Source organism: Echinops telfairi, unplaced genomic scaffold, assembly GCF_000313985.2.
Source record: "Echinops telfairi isolate 266 unplaced genomic scaffold, ASM31398v2 ScPeMD7_443;HRSCAF=831, whole genome shotgun sequence".
Taxonomy (NCBI): domain Eukaryota; kingdom Metazoa; phylum Chordata; class Mammalia; order Afrosoricida; family Tenrecidae; genus Echinops; species Echinops telfairi.
This window is the reverse complement of record NW_022104341.1, coordinates 7,656,170-7,672,696: the sequence shown is the minus strand read 5'-3', so window position 1 is coordinate 7,672,696 and position 16,527 is coordinate 7,656,170. Positions and strand designations below refer to the sequence as shown.

General features: G+C 48.2%; 1 protein-coding gene across 1 annotated transcript in view; it reads left to right on the top strand.

Moving 5' to 3' along the window:
- FNDC7 (fibronectin type III domain containing 7) overlaps positions 1–16,527 on the top strand; it is a 35,684-nt gene that overhangs the window by 13,946 nt on the left and 5,211 nt on the right. Inside the window, exons 6-11 of the mRNA XM_045291729.1 lie at positions 1,812–2,066; positions 3,665–3,922; positions 5,205–5,459; positions 6,092–6,346; positions 7,829–8,089; positions 11,691–11,720. Coding sequence (XP_045147664.1) covers positions 1,812–2,066; positions 3,665–3,922; positions 5,205–5,459; positions 6,092–6,346; positions 7,829–8,089; positions 11,691–11,720 — 1,314 coding nt within the window. The remainder of the gene's footprint in view (positions 1–1,811; positions 2,067–3,664; positions 3,923–5,204; positions 5,460–6,091; positions 6,347–7,828; positions 8,090–11,690; positions 11,721–16,527) is intronic.

Below are 16,527 nucleotides of genomic sequence, written 5' to 3'. Positions count from 1 at the left end.
GTTTAAAAAGTTTGAGGACCCCTGGTAAGCGTAATATATCGAACTCCGTACCAGGCCCCTTGCTCTTCCCTATAGACATGACCGGAATTAGTGCTGTGTGCAAGTATCTCTGATTTGTCCCATGACAGAAATTTCTTCCCTGGTTTTTGAACACTGATGGGGGTCTTCTCCCTCTTATGCATCATTTGTATTTTTGCCTTTGTACTAATATGGTCTTATTCTTACCACCTCAGTGCATTTGTCTTGCAGTGCTTTCTGTTGGGTTTGCCAGCTGTGAAACACAGGCGGGGTGGATGTATAATGATAATAACTGATACAAGGTGTTGTAGGGAACGCAGGGGTAGGGGGTGGGCGATAGGGAGGGAAAGGAATTTTGAGAGTAAACCACGAAGGTGGGAGGTGAGGGGGAGCACTAGAACTGATTGTGATTGCACAACTCAGTTTAAAGGTGATAGAACCCGTGGGGAGCTGGGGAGAAGGCTCTAAGATAGATGTGGTGGTGATTGTACAATTCCCCTTGATGTGATTGAAAGATTCAACTGTTCAATTGTGTGATACGTGAAGTATGTGCCACTAAAACTGTTGAAAAACAGAAAAGAAAATTAGAATCATCTCAAGTATTTAAAAACGAAACAAACAAACAATTAGGGCATCTGAAAATGTCTTCCTGAGTTTGCACCGGCTTGCGTGTATTACTTACTTGATTTTGTTCTTGCCCACAGCACATCTGGTATCTTGATTGTTGATAGTGCTCCCTGAGGACACAATGAGCAGTCAGGTGCGCTCTGTTTTTCAGCACAGGGGACGTTGCACTTAGAAAAAGTTTCCATACCCCTGAAGCCTTGTACACAAGCTGCGGGTCCTGTCAGAGAGAACCAGCTCCATCCCCTGGCAGCCGTGTGTGTTTAAGCAACCCATCTAAGCTCTAAAGAGCACCATTTCCTTATCCATGAGATAAGGATCCTAGGGAAAATTAGAGAAACCACTAATAGAAAGCACCCAAAATGATGACTATTATTATATCTCGAGCCTAGTTGTGTAGTAGGTTACACGGTGGACTGTTAACTACAAGGTCAGCAGTTCAAATCAACCAGCTGTTCCTTGGGAGAAAGATGAGGCTATCTGTTCCCATAAAGATTTGTGGCCTCAAGAACCCTATTTGAGGTAGAAATGAAATATAATCAATTTGATAGCAGTAGAGGTGGTTTGTTTGTGTATTATTATCTCTTAGGAGTCCTGGTAGTGTACCAGTTAATCATCAAGGCTAATGGAAAGGTTGACAGTTTCAACCCACCCAGTGGCTCCAAAGGAGAAAGAAGTGACCGCGTGCTTTCATAAAGCTTACAGTCAAGAAATCCCTTTAGGCTGGCTTCACTGTACAACAAATGGGTTTGTTATGAGTTAGAATCGACTTGACGGCTCACAGACAGCAAATACGTTCACCTGTATAACTCCATTATTCCACTCGGGCCAGACTTGCTTCATTTCCAGTAGAGCTCAGACCTTTCAACAAATACGCTCAAAGCACAGATCCCTGCATCATAAAGTGACTACTGAATGTTTGATGGTCCATTATTTCATGTAATAAGAGCCTGTGGACAGGCCATCAGAGTTTGGTGTCCTGTTTGCATCATTGCCTTTGAGTTGATAAAGAACATCTCCTGTTGCTTCTGGTGCAGCCTTACAGACCATGTACCCAACTCAATCTGTGCACAGCTCCAGGTTGCTGACTGAGGTTGTCTGGAAGTCTCAGATGATTACAAAAAGGCCAAGAAACTCTCTCACACTTTTCATTTCTGATCATTTCCTAGTTGCTTGTGCACCTGAAAGAGTGGCGATTCAGGAAGATCCCCCTGGCCACTTGTCTGTGGCTTGGCCCACTGTCGAGCTGGGCGATTACTACGTGGCCTTTGTGAAGAGTGACGACGGCCTGGAAGTGCACTGCAACACGTCGCTCACCCAGTGCGATTTCCTGTCGGAGTGCGGCTTCACCTACTTTATCAGTGTTTTTGCCTATAACAAAGCAGGCCAGAGTCCTCTGGGTGATGTGTTTAATTATACCACAGGTAAGCGAGCTGAGGTTTGCAAAGGGCGTTCTGAGTTCTCTACACCCAGATGCGGGATGGCTCGGCCGTGGAGCTCCCTGACTTACACAGACCACCTGGGCCAAGAGCAGCAGAGGAGTAGCTGGTCTCGTGTGCTTTCCAGACTCTGGCGTTTTGACAAGAATGCAGAGCTTGGAAGTGAAAAGAGGGGAAAGAAAGTAGTTGCTCACCCTTGCTCTGAAAATCTTACCAGTTGAGTTAGCGCTGTGCCAGGTGCTGAAGAGACCAGTGACAAAAATGCAAGAGGCTGTGTGGTGTGGTGTGGTGTGGTGTGGTGTGGTGTGGTGTGGTGTGGTGTGGTGTGGTGTGGTGTGGTGTGGTGTGGCGGCCTGGGGAGGAGGGCCCCTGGGTTTAAGTCCTAACTTGACCACGAACTAGTTTATTTGTAAGATACACTAGCGATGCTCACCTGGCTAGTCCCTAGTCTCATGCTTTGCAAAATGGGACTGCTAATAACGAAGATGGGGACCTGAAAAGTCTCTGTAAATCAGTGGTTCTCAGCCTTCCTAATTCCATGACCCTTAAATACAATTCCTCATGTTGCGGTGACCCCCAACCATAAAATTATTTTCGTTCCTACTTCATAACTGTCATTTTGCTACTTTTATGAATTGGGCGACCCCTGTGAAAGGGTCAATCGATCCCCACAGGGGTCGCGACCCACAGGTTGAGAACCACTGCTGTAAGTAGTAAAGCACTGGACGGTTATTTCTATTATTAGTATCATTATTGTTGCTATTTTTCTCCTCCCCTAGGCTTGATTCTTCTACAAGGCAGGGCTCGTGTTCTACTTAGCTTTTCATCCTCCATACTTGTCATAGTGTGGCATATGGGAATGAATGGAGTGGGTAACTTGAAGTTAATTCGTTATATTTATAAATGACACTACAGCCCTATGATGATCTAAGTGACAATATTAGCTGGGTTCCGATAAAGTGTACTCGGATGGGAGGTTCAAATAATCTGTGCCTTTGGAAGTTGGAGTAAAATACTATCAAGACAGTCTCAAGAACACAGAGAGTTCTTCTGGAGGGAGGTCTTTGAACTGGAGCCTAGGGATGGATGGAATTTGGGTGGGGCAAGACATGCCAGAGAAACTGCAAGCTAAATTAGACATTTTTTTAGAATTTGAGGCTCTGCAGGGTCTCATCCAAAACTCTTCAGAGACAGTTATGTTCCCTTTCTCACTCCCAGCTTTTATGTGTTGGTGTCTGCAGAAGGCTGACATGGATGTGAGGAATCGGACAAACTGTTCTCAGGCCAAGGGAAGGCATTCCACCGAGCGATCGGTGGTCCTCGTGGCCTGGAGCAGTGAGGGCACATCCAGGGTGGGAGATGAAGAGTCTGGGACAGCAGGGATGGGGGAGAGAGGCAGCTGGACGCAGCTTGTCCTGTTGAAGAGTTCTCCTCGAGGCAGCGGGCGTCAGGCCGATGGAAGCTGGAGGCCACTGCAGACATTCGGGAGGACGGTGGCAGAGCTCTGGAGCTGGGGAGGGCAGGACCTCGAAGCTCCCCTCTGGTGACAGTGACTTGGTACTGACCTTCCTTCTCTCTTTCAGCCCCCTGCTGTCCCACTGACGTTAACCCTGTGTTCGTGTCTGGGGACAGAGTAGAGATTGTCTGGTCCCCTGCTCGTGGGGCTGAACTCTACGAAACTAAGGCCATGGATGGGGACAGCGTGGTTGAGTGCAATGATACCGCCCCCGCTTGTACCCTTTCGGCTCTGGAGTGTGACACCACGTACAACATCACAGTGCGCTCCTTCAGCGAAGTCCGGTGCAGCAATAGGTCATGTTCTTCCCGATTTATAACCACAGGTACGGTCCCGCTATGCCTTCATTCATTGACATCTGAGTGATTCACCATGGCCACGTCCCTCAGAGGAGTGTCGGTGGTACAGACGGTAAATAAGCTTGGCTGGTGAATAAAAAGCTGCAGGTTAAGTCCCTCTCAGAGGCACTGTAGAAGGAAGGCGTGGTGGCAAGGCAGCCATTGAAAACCCTGTGGAACACAGTTCCGCTCCGCCATGCATGGGGTGTCTGTGAACTTCAATTGGTGTCACAGCAATGGATGAGCCCACGGCAGCTGGCTTTGTGAGCATTCCACATGGCTACACAGAGGTGAATCCAGAAGAGAGGGGCGGGGAGGGCCAGGGTGAAAACCCAACAGACAGGAGGGAGGCCCAGGGAGAAGCGTAGGTTTCATCCTGATCACACGGGCTATTTAGCTCCGCCTGCCTTTGGAGGGCCTCCCTTCTAGTTACACTTGGAAGAGTAAGGCCCTACTTGTTTTTTTAAGAACAGAAATTCATTTTCCTGTTCAGGAGGCTAAAAGTCGAAATCAGGGTCTTGGGCAAGTGGGTCCTTTAGCTTATAGGACATATTCACATGGTATCCGTTTGCCCCTGGGTGGTTTTTTAATTAAAAGATCATTGTATTGGGGGCTCTTACAGCTCTTATAGCAATTGTATCAAGTATATTTGTGCATATGTTGCCATCATTATTTTCTACACATTTGCTTTCTCTTGAGCCCTTGGTATTAGCTCTTCTTTTTTCCCTCCCCCACCCCCATCCCCCAAGTCCTATTTTTTGTCTTATTTGTTTTGGGTTTTGGAGTTCAAAATGCTCTTAAACATTTCCCGGGTGAAGGGTTTGGGGGAGCACATATAATGTATGTGGGGAGGGGGAGGGAGCACTAGAATGGAGGGTGATTCCACAACTCATTTTAAAAGTTAGTTAACCATGGGTGTGGGGAGAGAAAATACTCTAAAATTGATTATGGTGATGCTTGTATAACCCTTCTTGATATGACCGAAATATTGAATTGTGTGATACGTGGATTGAGTGCCAATAAAACAGTCTGGAAAAATTAAAAAACACAAACATGTCCCAGGTAGTCCAACACTCCAAGAACCCAACTCCATAGGTTTGTGTCAACAATCTTCTGCACAAAGGTCCTGGAGTTGGGCCCACATGCCTGGTGTGGTGGGGGGTATTGACACCGGGCTTGGAGGGGGAGGACACTTCAGCTTGAGACCAAAGGGCATTTGTGATATTTTCTGACCCCTGCGCTTTCCACTCAGCGTCTCAATTCTCTTAGGTCCTTGCAGCCCTGAAATAAAGAGTGTTTCGAAGGATGCGTTCTCCGTGGTTCACGTGCACTGGCGATCCACTAATGACGGCGCCACGTACACGGTGACTGCCCACGGGGAGAAAGGGCTGTATGAGTGCCGCAGCCCGGGCGAGACCTGCACCCTGGCCGGCCTGCCCTGCGGCTCAGACTTCTCCATCACGGCTGTGGCGGAAACCCAGGCCGGCCGGAGCCTGCCAAGCTACAGTGTGCCCCTGGAAACGGGTGCGTAGACCCACCAGCCAGGACAGTGACTGCAGTTGGGGCCTTGGGAGTTGTTTTCAGATGCGAATTTTCTGGTTGGAGCTGCCCTCCGTGTGGTAGAAATCTATTACATAAAGAATCCCTGTCTCAGAAAAGAAAACTTTCCACTTCTGGACCTGGGTCATGTACACTGACCCTGAGGAGACACCGACCACTTGCGCCTAAGGAGGGAGCCCGGTGGCGTTGTGGTCACTCACTGAGCTGCAGAACCCCCAGGTCAGCCGTCCAAACCCGCCAGCTGCTCTGCAGGAGAAAGGCAGGGCCGTCTACGCTGGAGTGGTGGTCTCAGAAGCCCACAGGGGGAGTTCTCCCCCGACCTGTAGGTTCTCTATGAGTCAGAATGGCCTCGGGGGCAGCGAATTTGGCATCGAAGGAGGAGCGCATTGGCTTTGTAGACTAGTTCTTTGAGTTATCAGCTGATAAAGTCAAAATCAACTGGCTTATGATTGATTCCCTGGACTCGGCTCTTCCAGCTCTTTCTCTGAAAATGCAAACATCCAGGCTATCAAGTGCCCTAGGCAAAGTAGCGTTTTCCCCACAAACCGCCCTCCGTTGCAGTCAAGTTCTCATACGTGTTCTTTCTCCGCTTCCAGTGCCCTGTTGTCCAGCAGGCTTGACAGTAACTCAGGTCACCCAATCGGTCATCAACGTGAGCTGGACTCTTGGGGCCGGGGCCCAAACCTACGAGGTGGTGCTGGGGTCCCACACTGGACAGTCCAGGTGCCACACCCGTGAAACCCACTGCCTTCTGGGATGCATCACCTGTGGCGTCAATTCCACGGTGGCCGTGAAAGCAGTCAGTGCCACCGGGCTGACAGCAGATTGCGCCTTCCAACGCTATTCCTCCAGTAAGTGAACCTCAAGGCCAGCCATCAACCAACCACAATCCGGGTTTATCAGAGCAGACCTCTGCTCCACAGGGGCTGGGGGTTTGGACGTGGCTTGCCAGGGCGCCTCTGGGTAGGTTTGAACTAGATAGCAGGCAAGCATACTAATGCTGCACATTTTAAAAAGGGGCCAGCACATAGGAAGTGTGGACCAGCACGGTTCGGTTCTCTGCTTGTTGCATAAGTATCTGCCCTATGCTATCCAGCTCAGCAACATTCATCTTTTAAATGACTAGCCCTCTCCTAAAACCAAACACAAACTCCAAGAAGCTCAAACACAAACTCCACCAGCCTGGCTTCAACCCTATAGGAGCGGGTATACTGCCCGCGTGGGCGTGGGGGGCTGGTAACTCTTTACAGGAACGGAAAGCCTCGTGTTTCTCTTGTGGAGTGGTTGGTAGTTTACGAACTGCTGACCTTGAGCTTAGTAGCCCAACTCATAACCCACGATGCCACCAGGGATCCTTTTACAACTCAGTGTAGCCACAAGGTCAGCAGTTTGAAACCACCAGCCGCCAAGGGAGAAAGGCAAGGCTTTTTACTCCCACAAAGAGTCACAGTCTCAGAAATGCACAGGAGTTGAGGTGAGCTGGAATGAACTCGATGGCAGTGGGTTCTAAGCTACTCTAGGAGTCCCTGAGTGGCACGCACAAGGATCACACTGGACTGCTAAGAGAGAAGTTAGAGGGTCAAGCTGGAAGAAAGCCAGTCCTGGGAAACTCTCTGGAGACAGTTTTACACAAGCACATGTGGGCTTGCCATGAGTCGGAATTGATGTGACAGCAACTGTTGCTTTTTTTTTTTAAGCCTTATACTTAATTATAGTTAAATTTAATCCCATTAAAATGGCATGTAACTAGGGTAAAATCCAGGATCTTGCCAAGGTTTCTGTGCAGTTGACTTATAATGTTTGAGTCATGCACAGTGTGCGCCTGCCAAGTGTGAGCCTTTTTGACTCACCATTGTTGCAAAGTACAAAGGCCTGCCCACCCCACCCACACACGGGAAGTTGTCAGTGGCTCACCATAGAGAGAATTTGCGTACCTCTTCCCCCTAACGAATCGTGATCTCCTGAGATCATTGATCAGATGTGGCTGCTGACTCCCCTAAAGGTTTACAGTCTCAGAAACCCACGGCGGCAGTTCCATGGTGCCCTATAAAGTCACCGTGAGTCGGAATGAGCGCGCTGGCGGTGAGTGAGTGCGTGTGCTTTGAAGTAGGTTGTTTATCTTGTGTTCCTATGAAGTCCCCGAGGGGTGCCAGCAGTGAACCTGCACAGCTGCTCCCTGAAAGGCTGCAAGTCTGAGTTTGCGCAGAGGCAGCTGGGAAGAAAGGGCTGGGGATCTACTTCCGAAAAACAACCAGCCTGAGTTGGAAGCAGCTGTGTAGCAGCCGGCAGTATAGGTCCCTGTCGTCATGAAGGGGTTCGCTTGTGTTCTTCAGGTGCCTGCTGCCCTTTGGGGGTGAAATTATACAGGCTGGGCTCGAATGGCATCCGCATCTACTGGCAAGCCTCCAGGGGCTCTGCCAACTACAGCAGTGACCTCTATGGCTCCAAGGGCGTCTTCACGTGTGCCCCACGCTCCAGCCTCAGCTTCTGTGATGTCCCCGAGATCCCCTGTGGAGACGTCTATACCGTGATGGTCTCTCCAGTCGCCGAGACAGGACAGAAGCTTACTTTCTGTCCTAAAAAGATATATTCAGGTAGAGCAAGTTATGGCCTTTCATTTTAAACCCAGCGCCAACTAGATCCGGGGTTAAGACTCGGTGTGACCACCCTAGGACAGTTGAAAAGAGCCTGAAAATGTCCTGGCTGCTGATGCTGGCTTCGGGGGACGAGTGGGAGTGGGGAGGCACACCGCTTTGGAATTTGGCCTCCCTGTTGTATTATTCGATGGGGGGATATGCCTGACCTTGCCTGTCCTTCTCTTCCCCTGTAGAAAGTGGTCCAGATGCGATGCTTTGCTGCTTTCTTGGCAAAGCTCATTAGAAATGGAGATCTGCTTTGAGATTTGGGGGAACGCGGTCTTAGTGATCGGGAGAGACACCTGGGGTGTTGGAAATGGAGGGGCTTGCACCTTGATTGTCACAGATTCTGAATTATGACTGAAGGACCGACATTATAAGTCATCAGCGAGGTTTGGAAATGTGAGTGGGTGGGCAGTGTGTGAGCACAAAGCAGAGTGGTCAGAGTCCCCTTTCTCCAAAGCTGAGGACACCTGTGAGCAAGTCTCCTGCTCTCGACTCCAGCCCCGTCAAATCATTTTCATATCTTTCTAAAATAAGAGGGAGCCTGAGCACTTTTCAAACAGACGCAAGAAGAGCCATAAACATGGGCTCACAGACCTTTACTACTAACCAGGATCTAAAAATTCCAAGTATTGGTTGGTGACACAGAGGTCCAAAGAAGCTCCTGTGTGGGAACCAGGTCCGTTCCTCCTGAAGGGGTGGTGGCCCGAGGGTGTCCGTGCAGGACAAGCTGGCCCAAAGCGTGGTCCATGGGAAGGAACAGGAATAGGTTTTTGGAGGGCGAGGGTGAGCTCTGTAGGCAGAGAAGCCTACAGCTCAATAACACCAATCCAACATGTTTCTATCAGATTTGATCATTGCTTAAGTGTTTCATATTTGTACCTCTCACTGAATGCTCACACTAACCCTCTGAGGTAGGTTCAACAGATTTTATTATCTCTAAATTATAAGCGGATTAACTGAGGGGCTCCAAGGATCCCAAGCCTCTATCCTCAGCTCTGCTCCAAATTTCTGGGGCTATTATTTCTAGACTCCCTTACCTGAAGATGACACTCCAGGTGTTTAAAAGTCCAGGGCCAATATGAACGCCTGCTCTTCTTCTCCTGATGGTTCTGGTTTTCCTTTCATCAACCTTGTTTCAGACACACAAGTTGAAAACCTTGGAGTCAGCTTCCTTTACCCTCCCCACGCCTATCGAAGCACCTCCACACCCTGCTCTGCTCATCTCCCTCATCAAACCCAGCTTCTCTTCATTTCCACAGGCCCTCGCCACCTTGTCCCTAGACCACTGAGCCAGTCCTATCTAGCTTTCCCCTCACTCCAGCTCCCTTTGATCACCAGAGTTATCATTCCAGAGCACCGATCCAACTGTGTTCCCTTTATCCTCAAGATTTCCATTGTTGCATAGGAAAAAATTTAGCTCTTTCAGCAAGACATTCAAGGCCTTTCACAGTTTTTCATAATAGTAGCTACATTTAAAAAGTGGAAAAAATATGAAATTCAGTTAAATAATATAGTTTGTTTAATCTAATATATTCCAAACAGGATGGTTTTAACATGTCACCAATATATTATTAAAAATCACATCTTTCACGTATCCTTTTCTTCCCCATACTAGTCCAATTTTATTTTGTGTGTATGTGTACGGGGGAGGGTAGTCTTTGAAATCTGGTGTGCATTTTGCACGTCTAGTATCTCAGTCTAGCCCAGCAACCTTTCAAGAGCTCAGTCGCCACACGTGGGTATGCATATGCCTCAGAAGTCTGTTGCCGGGATGGAAGTGATGCAGTCCTGGTAAAACCTTAATGCCTCTGCTAACGTCCTGGATTAAATGTCTCCCTTTTTGCTTGGCTTTGCTGTGCAGCTGCCATATTGAACAGCACTGTTCTAGGATCTTCTGTAACATCCTCCCTGGAGGGGTTCCCTTCTCCAGTCCAGTAACAAGGACTCGCTCAAATGCACACACCCTACCCCTCAGCTCCCCCATATACATAAGGTTGCTCTGCTCCACACCTAGAATGCCACCCATCTCCACTTAGAGAACTCACCAGCCCAAATTTCTCTTCCTATCTGAAGACTACTCCAATTCATGTAGACTGGATTAGCTCTTTCCCTCCCCTATGAGTTCCCATGCTCTGTCTCCCCAAACACAAGTTGATTCTTAAGTTTGGTGGTAATGTTTTCCAAGGCTGTTCATCTTTATGGAAGTAAGTTGCCCCATCTTTCTCTAGCGGAGCACCTGGTGGGTTCAAACCACTGACCTTTCTGTTAGCAGCCATGTGCTTTAACCACACTGCTATTAGAACTCCTCTTTGTATTTTTCAAATGTGCCGGTTTTAGTGGAAGTTGTGTACAAGGCATTTTACTCTGGCATCCTCTCAAGTGATTCTTCCTTGCATTTGCCCTTTTCTTTCCTACGTGGCAAGATCTGGCTTTCCGTTCCAGGATCTGTTTGCGGTCTTTGTCCAGTTTTAACCTCGTCATAACCACCTTGCTGGACAGTGGTGCCGTGAACTTTATCTCGCTGCACGTGCTCAATGTAGATGACATATTTCTTCCGGTAAACCTGGACCACTTTGCCAATCTGCTGACCTTTGTAGGGTCCTCGCACAACCTGACCTTCATCATCTTTGCGAATGGGCATGGACCGAACATCGTATCTCTGTCTCAGTTCCTTGGAAAGAGGGGAAGACATAATCTTCCTATGAACGTGGGAGGGTGCATTGAAATGCCTTTTCTGGTCCGAAGTCACAAAGGAATTGAACTTCATTTTGGCCACTACTCCTTCAGTGATGGTCCCCAGGACCCCTCTTTATGGCTCCACCAAACCCAAGCCAAACGTGTTCCCTTTGAACCAATTCCAACTCACAGAGACTCTGCAGGGCAAATTAGAGCTACCCCGTAGGGTTTCTGAGACTATAAAACCTTCACAGATGCAGACTGCCACGTCTTTCTCCCATAGAGCAGCTGGTGAGACACCGTGTCCCCAGGACTCCTTTATGACAGCAGAGCACCCGGATTTTACCACTCCACATTACTGTGAGTCGAGTGTGTGGATCTACACAAAGAAAATGGTGATTTCTCTGACTCATCGTAGTTGGCGCATGTTGTTGAAGTTGTTAGAGGTTGTAGGGTTGATTCTTGCTCACCGTAGGAGGGTGACGTGATTAGTCTTACATTGCTACTACTTTACATTAAGACACTGAGGCACAGAAAGAGGAAGTGACTTGGTCAAGGTCATAGAGCTATTTTGAAGTGGTTACTTGTTGGGTTGCTAACCACAAGGTCAACGGTTCAAAAGCACCAGTTGCTCTGGGGGAGGAAGATGAGGCTCTCTACTCTTGTCAAGAGTTACAGTCTTGGTACTCCAGGTCATAATCAACTCAGTGCAGTGGTTTGTTTATTTATTTTTGCAGTAGTTTATTTTTTATCATCCAAGCTGGTTTTATTCATTTTCTTGATTCACTTTCCTTTTATTCTTTCTTCAGTGGTATCTTTATCATCTTGTGTGTATCAATAAATATTTTTTAAATGCTTGTGTTTTTATTTATTACAGTAACCTGCTCTGGAAGTACACTTGGAATGGGTAAGTCACTTTTCTCATGGATGAATTACTCAAATTCAAAACTTATAAGAAAGGGTAGAACTCCCCCCTGTGAGTTTCCAAGACTGTAATTCTTTATGGGAGTAGAAAGGCCTATCTGTCTCCCTCAAACTGGCTGTTGGTTTCATACGCTAACTTTGCAGTTAGTAGCCCTATGCATTACCATTATGCCACCAGGACATTCCATGGATGAATTAGGAGGATATTTTTTGGTTGCATTTTGGAATGACTTAGTAAAACCAGTTTCAAAGTTGCCTCGATTTCTTTCTGTGACGTGAGGGGTTCCTACCACTTCCCCCCATTCAAAAACAGCAACATTTTTTCTTGCGGATCTGTAGTGATGGTCCAGAGCAGATGATCCGTTTTACAGTCAACAATTCCTACACGTTTTGGTTCATCTCATGCACCGCAGTTCCCTTAATTATCACTCATCCCACTTCCTCCCTGTACTTCACGTTTCCACCTTCGAAATTGCCTAACCCTCTGAACGCAGTTCTTGGTTCAGTGCTGCCCTTTAGGTCTCAAATGGTTGGTTGGTATAGATGTGCAGAGCCCCCTAGTGTTATGATTCCCTTTATATGCCTGTCTGTGGTTCGGCTGAAAGTGGAGCCACGGAGATGAGCTCAGTCCAGACCTAACGGGTGACCAAGGCCATAGTCTCAAAGGGTCCACCAGTCACCATCCAACCAGTAAGTGTGGTTTCTTTCAACCGCTCCTTCTTCCTTATCAGAGAGCCCCCCCCAGATTTGCCAGGCGAAATAAACTCTCTTAGATTCTAAAAACTTTTGAGTCTATACAAAACTGTAAATATTCCTCAGAGGGGTAGTTGCTGAATTCCTCAGTCAGGCGTGAAAGAGATCAGTTTAAGTCAAATTTGTAGTTAAGTTGGAACATGTGCGTATTTAGCCTTACTGTAGGGTCACCACGTGGGGAGCCCTGGTGGCAGAGTGGTTACACGTTGGGTTGCTATCTGCAGGGTTAGCAGTTTACAACCACCAATCGCTCCAAGGGAGAAAGACAGGTCTTTGCGCTCCTGTAAAGAGCTACAGTCTCAGACAGCACAGCGGCAATTCGACTCTGCTGTGTAGGGTTGCTGAGAGTCGGGGTCAACTCCATCGCAGCGAGTATCGGGTCATCGAGAAGCCCTGCGTCGTGCATATTTGGTTTGCAGATGGTGATGGATGACAGTGGAAGCCCAAAATCCATTTTCAGGGTCCACACATGGCTCTACTCCCCAGTGAATCTTCTCTGACCATAGCTGAGAGAGGTGAAGAGCTCAGTTATCAGACAGAGAGTTTTGTAAAGTTGAGCATGGCAAACCCAGTTAGGTCAAAAGGTAATCATTTACCTTTGATCTCCCTTTAGACCCATTTTAATACTGTTTCAATTGAAAAAACAGTGAAGGGGAACTACATGTGGATGAAACCCCTGGTGAATCACCTCTGACCATGGACCAGGGGTGTGAGCAGCCTTGCTAAGATGCAGACTGCACTGGAAAGTGGGTTGTTGCAGATACAGCTAGGTTACAATTTAGCACCCTATCGTTTGATCTTCCATATGACCCATTTAAATTTGTTCGAGTTTTTAATGTTTTCTGCTTTCTTTTTGATTGAGGTTTTTATCTGTTTTGTTTTTCCTGTTTGTTTTGTTGTTGTTGTTGATTTAATGTTTTTCTGTATATGAAATCCAGGATAGGTATATTTATAGAGATAGTAACTGGATGATTGGTCCCTTGGGGTTATGGCAGAGGAGGTTGGGGGGGAATAGGGAGCTAATAATGTGAGTACAAGAATGAAGAAAATGTTTCATAATTGACTGTGGTGAGGATTGTACAACTCTTCTTGACGTGATTAAACTACTGAATTGTATGATATGTGAACTATGTGCCAATAAATCTGTAGAGGTGGGGTGTGGGAGCCTAGGTGGTGTAATGAGTTCTGAGTTGGACCTCTAACCCAAAGGTCAGCAGTTCAAACCCACGAGCAGCACCATGGAAGAAAGATGAGGCTATCTGTCCCCATGAAAATGTACAACCTCAGAAACCCACAGACTCCATTCTGCTCTGACCTAGGATTGCTATGAGTCCAAATTGGCTCAAAGGCAGTGGATTATTATGGTCACCAAGGAGCCCTGGTGGAATATTTGGTTACAAGTTGAGCTAAGGTCTCTGTGAGGCCGAGTTGACCTGATAGCAATCAGTTTGGCTTTGAGTTGGTCCCACTATGAGTCAGAATCCATTTGATGGCAGTGGATTTTCAATGCAAGAAATTAGCCTTGGTGACACTGTGGCTGAAGTTCTAGGCACCAGCCCCTCTGAGGGCTAAAGACGATGCTCTCTGGAAAGATGTACGGGAGCAGAACCAGCTTGATGGCAGCGGGCTTGTAGCAAGAAAAGTCTCAGAGCTGGTTTCAATGACATATCAGCTGCATTGCAGCAAGTGAGGGTGACCGAGACAAAGGATTCATTGTGAGTTGTTGCTGTTGTTCGATAGGAGTTGGTTGTGGCTCACAGCGACCCCGTCCCGTCCTGCGCCATCCTCACAGTTGTTCTTCTGCCTGAGCCTCTTGCTGCAGCCAGCTGTCAATCATTCCGTCTTGGTCTTCCTCCTTTTCGCTGCCCCTCTACTTTCCCAAGCACCATGTCCTTTTTGGAATGTCCTTGTGAGTAGGAGTCGGTTTATGACCAAATGAGGGGAAATTTGCATAACATTCAAGGGCAAGTACACATCAGATGTTTGTAACTTCCTTCAGAGAGTGGGTCCCACCTTGCCTGTACCCCGGAGGCACCCCAAGAGCTCACAAGCACTGGTGATGTTTCGAAGCTCCTTTCAAGTGTAGCCAGGTGGAGAGCGTCTGTCTCGGATTGCCCATGGCCCCAGTCACAGTGCGGATTCCCCCTGGGGCAGGTCTGGGAAGGCCCGAGACAGCATTTGTCACAAGGTCCCGGTGGTGACAGTGGGGGCCAAGCTACTGGTCTGATTGCACTGTCAGATGCCAGTGGCAGTTTGCATCGAGCAAGATGGCTGCCTGCTTCACGGGATGGGTGCGTGGCCAGAGGAGGGAAGGGGTGCTGAAAGTGGATTTGCAGTGAGGATAACCCTTCCTGCTTCCTCAGTTGTACCCAGGGTGGATCCTTTCCAGGCTATTTCGTGTGTCCCATCGTGGCTAATCTGGAGAGGACCACATGGAACAGTGTGTGTGTGTCCCAAACTACAGACCGTGCCGGTCAGATATGGCTGATCTCTCGGGTGAGTGGGAATGAAGACTTCTGCCAGTAAAGCCCCCATGACAAGGACCCGTCTGCCCAGCAAGCCCTTCCTGTCACCAGCAGGGACTCGGTCTGGATTATCTTTCCATTGCCTGCTCTCTCTTGGACGCCATTCTTCTCCCAGTCCACTGAGCATCTGGACAGAGCAGGACACACACTTTCCTGTTGCTGCTCACCTGCAGGCCTGAAGCCAGCACAGACCTGCAGTCACAGCACATTTGTGAAGGGTTTTCGTTTCCAGTGACTCCAGGGAAACAGACAGGGATTTTAACAAACATACGATGAGGAAACCTCTACCTGATCAAAAAGCAGCTATGTACTTGAAACATCTCCCAGAGCATTGGGAGCCCTAGTGGTATGGTGGGCTATGCGTCCGGCTGCTAACTTCAAGGTTAAAAGTTTGACACTACCACTCACTGTGCAAGAAAAAGATGAGGTTTTCTACTCCCATGACGATTACAGTCTCAGAAATCCACGGGTCCGATAGGGTGGCTAAGAGTTGGAATCAACTTGACCGCAGTGAGTGAGACCCCATGGACCAGTGGCCTGGTACTAGGAGGCCTGGTCTTCAACGAAATGTACATGGGTCTCAGTCTGCTTTCTCGGAAGCTGTGTCCAGAATTGGAAAGGGTTTTCACGGGTGTTTCCCTGAGGGAAAGAGGATCCCTGTTGGTGCTGTTGGGTAAGCGCTGCTCTGCTAAACAAGTAGCAGTGCCTTGGGAGAAAGATGAGCTTATCTGGGCCAGCAGGGGTTTACAGCCTCGCAAACCCTCCCCGGGTCTCTATGAGTCAGGAGACCTGATGGCTGAGGGTCCTTTTGGCTTTGAGTTACAGAGGGCTAGTAGACGTGCCTTGGGCATACCTAGGAGAAAGGAGTCATGCACTACACATTGGCCTGGGCTAAGCTTTTAGTAAAGAGCTATATTGCTTTCAAAAAAGAAATGCTTCAAACCATCACTCGAGGACCTTGCTATTCAGCATGTGACCGAATGGTTGCCAGAAGCACTGACTACATCACCAGATAACTTGTTAAAAATGTAGAGTCTTGGCCCCACCCCGACCTACTAAACCAGACTCTCCAGGATCCCCAGGTGGTTTTGTGTTCGTTTTCAGGTTTGAGAAGCACTGGGTTCTCAAACTTCAGGGCGTATACCAGAATCACCTGGAGAGCTACTGAAGGGTGCAGAGGCCCAGGCTGCTTGAAATAGGATAAGACGTGGGTGTTTGTATTTCGATCACATTCTCAGGAGATTCCGATGCATGCCAGGTGCTAGAAGCAATCCTCTATGTAGGTCACTAGTCTCCCCTTACTTTGTCTCTCCAGACTATAGCTTCTCATTGCTCCTCTTTCCTAAGCAAGGCTCAGTCTTCAGCCTGAAATCTGCCCTTCTCTTAACGCAGATCCTGTAGAATCCTCAACCCTATGAGTGGAGGCTGTTGAGAGGTGCCAGAAAGTTCGTACTGACCCGTAGGGACCCAGTGCACAAGAGAATGAAACATCGCCGGGCCCTGTGCATGTTG